This window comes from Montipora capricornis, chromosome 5 (genome assembly GCF_036669925.1).
Source record: "Montipora capricornis isolate CH-2021 chromosome 5, ASM3666992v2, whole genome shotgun sequence".
NCBI lineage: Eukaryota > Metazoa > Cnidaria > Anthozoa > Scleractinia > Acroporidae > Montipora > Montipora capricornis.
This window is the reverse complement of record NC_090887.1, coordinates 9,218,241-9,224,555: the sequence shown is the minus strand read 5'-3', so window position 1 is coordinate 9,224,555 and position 6,315 is coordinate 9,218,241. Positions and strand designations below refer to the sequence as shown.

General features: G+C 40.5%; 1 protein-coding gene across 1 annotated transcript in view; it reads right to left on the bottom strand.

Annotated features, from left to right (window-relative positions):
- Positions 1-6,315, bottom strand: part of LOC138050183 (uncharacterized) — a 56,616-nt gene that overhangs the window by 20,804 nt on the left and 29,497 nt on the right. The window contains exon 4 of the mRNA XM_068896642.1: positions 29-880. Within this exon, the coding sequence (XP_068752743.1) occupies positions 29-880 (852 nt within the window). The remainder of the gene's footprint in view (positions 1-28; positions 881-6,315) is intronic.

Sequence of the window (6,315 nt, the reverse complement as noted above, 5' to 3'; positions counted from 1 at the left end):
AAACGTTTTATCCGCACGTTCAACGCACGTTGGGCAGACTGCAGAGCAGAGGTATAATCACCTAACGAATACTGTGTTATCCCGAGTGAATGATAACTATCAGCTGTGCTTGCATGACCTTCTCCGAAAAGTTTTATCCGCACGTCCAATGCACGTTGCTTTGACTGCAGAGCAGAGATATAATCACCTGACAAATGCTGTGTCACCCCAAGTGATTGATAACTATCAGCTGTGCTTGCATGACCTTCTCCGAAAAGTTTTATCCGCACGTCCAATGCACGTTGCTTTGATTGAAGAGCAGAGGTATAATCACCTAACGAATGCTGTGCCGCCCCGAGTTGATGATAATTATCAGCTGTGCTTGCATGATCTTCTCCAAAAAGTTTTATCCGCACGTCCAATGCACGTTGCTTTGACTGCAGAGCAGAGGTATAATCACCTAACGAATGCTGTGTCACTCCGAGTGAATGATAACTATCAGCTGTGCTTGCATGATGTTCTCCGAAAAGTTTTATCCGCACGTCCAATGCACGTTGCTTTGACTGCAGAGCAGAGGTGTAATCGCCTAACGAACGCTGTGTCGCCCCGAGTAAATTATAACTATGAGCTGTGCTTGCATGATCTTCTCCGAAAAGTTTTATCCGCACGTTTAATGCCCGTTGGGCAGACTGCAGAGCAGAGCTGAAATCACCTAACGAATGCTGTGTCACTCCGAGTGCATGATAACTATCAGCTGTGCTTGCATGATCTTCTCCAAAAAGTTTTATCCGCACATCTAATGCACGTTGCTTTGACTGCAGAGCAGATGTAAGATCACCTATGGAATGCTGGATCACCCCGAGTGAATGGTAACGATCATCTGTGCTTGCACGATCTTTACCTAAAATTGGTATACCACATGATCTTATTAATCAGTTGAAACAGATAATGATGATTGTGAATCTTCGGAGTTGCTTTGTGTAGATGATGTTGTTTATAATCAAGATTTTGTAACAATGTTAATTTATGTATGCAGCTTAGTTTACATCCAGGTTTCGCGGAAGAGTTCGTTCGTTTCTCATTTATGCACCTATTCACATGGGTTTGTAGGACATTTTTAATGTTTTCTCACGTTTTTGCAATGTTGTACAAGCCAGCAGTTTTAAAACCAATTACAAAGTTACTGAGTCCCCCCTGATTATGGTTGAACATACTGTAAAGTTATATCAAAGAATTAACAAGTTCTCTTTGGTAAGCCTTTTCAGTATTGTTTCAAGCTTTTAATAACTTCTTTGCTTTTCCGTGCTAATCCTCTCAGACACTACTTCAATTCGCAAGCATCTTGACTACACTTAAATAATCTTTGGTTACTGTTACTACTTTTAAGGTGGCTGGAACCAGTTTCACTACTTTTAAGAGACCTTCTCATTAGAGGGGTTGTCACTACAACGCTGTATCACGTAACAGCAATGTTATACACCATACGAAACACCAATTATTGCTTAACAAAATGCGCCCACTATTGCAACGTAATAGGTTACCATGGAAACATGAAAGCTTTCAAAAAGCACCTAATATTTCGCCTTTACTTGCTTATTGCTCAAAAATGAACTGTGTGGCCCCCATTTTTTATTTAGAATAGTAATTAGCAATCTGAGATAAAACTATCGGTAAAGTTTTAGAAAAATTCATGCAAGCCAATTTATAGCTACTTTAAACCTTTAAAACAAAATGGGGGGCACCCAGTTCATTTTTGAGCAATAAGCAAGTAAAGACGAGACACTAGGTGCTTTTTGATAGCTTTCATGTTGCCATGGTAACCTATTACGTTACAATAGTGGGCACATTTTGTGAAGGAATGTTTGGTGTATAGTAGTTACAACTCTTCTAATAACAAGGTGGTGAAACTGGTGCCAGCCACCTTAACTCCACTGCTATTGGAGTTTAGCCTGCGTAGCTGGTGGTAGAATGACATGCAGAGAATGGGGAGGGACCCTGAGAAATGCCGCCTTTCCAAAACCTAGGTTTATTTTTAGTTTGGTCACAGAGCGGACGGCGGAAATTTCTGATTGACTAATAACAAGACACGTCAATCAAATGTCACTTGAGACCTACGTTTCTTGGGTAAAGGAACAAGAAATCAATCGAATAACGTATGTCGACCATCGAAAGCTCTTGCTTATCGAAACATTAAAAATAGTTCCTGAGAGGACATGTGCTTACTAGAATGAATGTTAAACCGATGAACATTGTCCATCTGGTTGTTGAATTGTTATGGGTCTTATTTGTTGTAATCGAAATTGACAATGAATGCGTTGAATGCTTTGAAACTATGAAAAATAGGTGGCAGGTTTTGTAGCGTACCAATGCTCAGTCTGTATAGGATGTCAATGTCATTGCTATGTGGGAAACTATTTTTGTGAGGTTAGTTGTCGGTAGGTGCCAACAAGTTAAATTGAATAAAGAAATGAAAAGCTGATCATCAAAGAATTCTCACTAACCAGGAAAGACACAGCAATGGAACCACTGAATTAAGCAATAATTAGAATTTGTGGATTTTTTTTCGGTTCCAATGAAACTACGAACTCGGCCGGGAATTCTCGTAAATCTTGCTTTCCATGCCATCAACAGGAATTTACAACTCCCCACCGAAGCTGGAAGAGGGAAATTTATGCCAGGGCAGTCAAACTTCAAGTTCATTAAAGAGGTTCTTTTTCAGGCAAAGGTATGACGAGGGTAATTTTTGCCGAAGAATGTAAAAGGATAAGCGATGGAAAGTGCAGTACTATCCTCTTTTGCTATAAACAACACAAGATTGGAAATGCACTGGAAAATTATTTAATTAAACTCAAATTGAGGTTAACGTACATGTATTCATTTGTAGTCAGTACTCCTATGTTTAGTTGAAAGCTGTATCACGGTTTACAACCACCGTCACGTGCACGATTCATGGCAGGTATTTGTTTGACAATGTCATCCTCACACTGAGAACTTTCAGTTGTCGCAGCTTTCTCTTGATGGACTTTACTCATGTTCTGAAGGACATAACTGGTCTCCTTAAAGACAAACTTTTTTGTATCATGGAGGATATTATCAATATTCGAGTCCTCACAGACAGACTTACCACCATTTTCGAGCTACCAAGAATGGCTAATTTTTTTCCGCGTTTTTCAATGCTTGAGACATTCAAGTTTGTTTAGATTGGCAGAAAACATGCAGTTCGCTTGATCGCCTCCACGCTCCAAGCCCTTTCATATTATAAGCCATTTAAGTTTGCTATGGCACGATTTCCAGAAATGTAAGCTCGTCCTTTGTTGACATTCATAGTCCATGCAAAGTTTTTCAAACCTATGTTTCACGTGCAGAAACAAACAGGCGTAGCTGTCAAAACTTTACATACTCACACTCTAAACGTTAAAAATTGGTTCATTTGAAAACGGGACAATTTGTCTAGACAAACTTCAATGTCTTACAGGGGCGTAGCCAAGGGGGCTCCTGGGGTGCCCGTGAACCCCCCTTTGTGACAGTCAACAACCCAATACAAACCATATCTGTGAGACTGGAACAGAGTAATTTATGTCGCCTGCACCTTAGCGGGTATTTACATGAGACCAGAACGAACTCAGACCAGTATCAAATTTTTGCAGCTGTTTAAATGAAAACAGGACGAGATGCTTGGTGCATGGTTTCGGGATGAAACGATATGTTTTTTCTAATAAATATATGGCTGACCCAGAAGCATACAAGCCTGAAATTTCTGGACCCGGTCTGAGATTTGTTGTGATTTATATGAGACCGGTACGAACTCAAACCGGTGTGAGAATTTCCCGTCTCGGTCAAGCAACCGAGAGGAAGTCAGACCCGTCTCATGTAAACGCATAAAAAGAAATGTTTGGAGGCCGATACGAACTCGTGCCGATCTGAGTTTATCCCGGTCTCATGTAAATAGCCCCTTACTTCATGTACTCTGTATCGATCTCAGAGGTCCGTGGGCAAGTGCTTTTGTCAGCCCGCTTCACGGACCGTTGATTTCAGTCTGCGATTAAAACATTCTGATTACCACGAGATCACATTTTTGTGGCTCTGCGGTTTCGAAAATACCGATCTCGTGACGCTATTTCGTGTTGCTCTCCCCAAAAAAGAAAAGCGCGAGACGATGTTGGCGGCGAGTAAAGCCGGCCAAAGCTAATACGGGTAACCAGGAAAACCGTTGTCTGAGGAAATAAGAAGCAGGTGGAAACTTTTCTTCAGGTTTTTCTCTTTTCTCGGCCGTGGGAAGAACGAAAGAATAGCGCCACTTGATCGGTATTTTCGAAATCAGATCTGAGATCGATAGTATGCAGCTATTTTGTAGGCTTGTTCCCCACCCCGCACTCGCTGCTCATCCGAAAAATTGTCAATTTCACAAAAAACACACGACCCCACAAGCTCTGAGCTTTAAACCCTATCGTGTTTAAATAAAGGTTATGATGAGGATGACCGGTAAGTACCCTGGGTGGGAGAGAATGTGACCCCCCCCCCCCCCCTTTGAAAAATCCTAGCTACGCCCCTATTTTAAGCATGGAAAAATGCGAAAAAAAGTTAGCTGTTCACGGTGACAACAACTAACTTCCGAGTTAGGATTTCGAATTGGATTTTCGAGGTAGAATTTGAGTTGGATTTTCGAGTAAGCATGTAGAGTTGTTTTTTTCGAGATGGTTCCTAGTGTTACAGCAGCAAAGAATAGGATAGTTTGTCCTTAAACCTTCTTGTATATTTCCAGTTGTTTGCAGTCAACAATTGAACTCCTGTAGGAGTGAGGTTAGTGTTTTGCGTTTTTATTCTGCGACATCACTATAAAAGCATACATGACGTAACTCAGGCAAGACATTGAGTCTTACATGAGGTCACTTCCCTTCGCCACTAACATGCTCCTTATTTCAAAAGCTCCTGGGATAGGGATTGTTACTCTTGATCTGGGATCAGAATTATCGATTTTGATGGTATTAGAAAATCATTTACCTTGGGCCTGAGATAATTTGCACCTCGTTAAATTGACTTCTATGTTTATATATTATACATTTCTATATATGGCACTTCCACCCGGCCCTGGATATATCATGTGCTTCTTAAAAACAAAATTAGATCAGGTAACATTTCAGGGATCACCTATAGGTTTTGTCTGGTGTAAAATTCTGTTGAAATCTAACATTATTTTACGAAAGATTTTAATGGTTAAAACCCGGCCGATTTGACATGCTAATGAAAACGCACTCTAAAGTTAATGAATAACTCATAACTAAATGCATTCATTGAAGTGTCAGCTATTGTTTCCATTTTAAAAAACATGAACCGTGCATGTCGCTATCCAGTTTAGCGCCCAGATTGACAGTTGTAATATAAAACTTGGTTTCGCATCACAGCTTTATTCTGATTGGCGCTTCGTAATTGATAAAGTGGGCGGCACATGTATTGAAAAATCACCACAGTTTTGGTTGGGCGGAATTTCACAACACCCCAACCCATTCTCCGTGTAGCCTCGCCGCTCCTTAATTTGCCTATCGCGCCAACAATACCACTAGCTACACGTGCTAATTGGAGTTACAAATGTCTTTTGCCAGGAGGTTAACATAGAAACTGCCCATTAAATCAAATTTGGGTAAACAGACATTTCAAATGCATGCTATCCTTCACTAAAAAGCTTCTTGATGCTAAGATTTTAAACCAGTGACCACTTTGCATTACTTCAAATGTTTTGGATGCACAACCTTAAAAGCAGGAAATAACTGGTATTTGTACGAAACCCATCTGCTTGGTAGCCTAGTATGGACAATAATAGAGAATTATTCTCTATTGAACCCAATACCCCTGGGTTAGATGGACATTGCTTTACTGTCCAAGGTTGAGAGGCCGGGGTGCTAAAGTATGGAAATGAAAACGACAATTCTCTATTGAACTCAATACCCCTGGATGGACATTGCTCTACTGTCCAAGGTTGAGAGGCTGGGGTGCTTAAGATCTAATATGATTACTTGTACAAGTACAATAACCTTGTACATTTCAGGGTTAGTGATAATGCTCAGAAAATCATGGAACGCTATCCTCAACATCTCTCTAGATCACCTACAAACATAAGAGTGCGAACGATACTCATCTCATCCAAATATCTGCATAAATTAAAGGGATCTTTCCTGTGATGACCAGGCTGCATTTTCTGCTTGGGTTCGAAATTTATGTAAATGTACAAGACCCTAGGCATATCTTTAGCATGGGATTTAGGTGAAATGCACCTAGTGCAGTGGTCATTACATTAATTTTTGTTGCATTGGTATTGCGTGTTTTGCGAAGCAGACATTT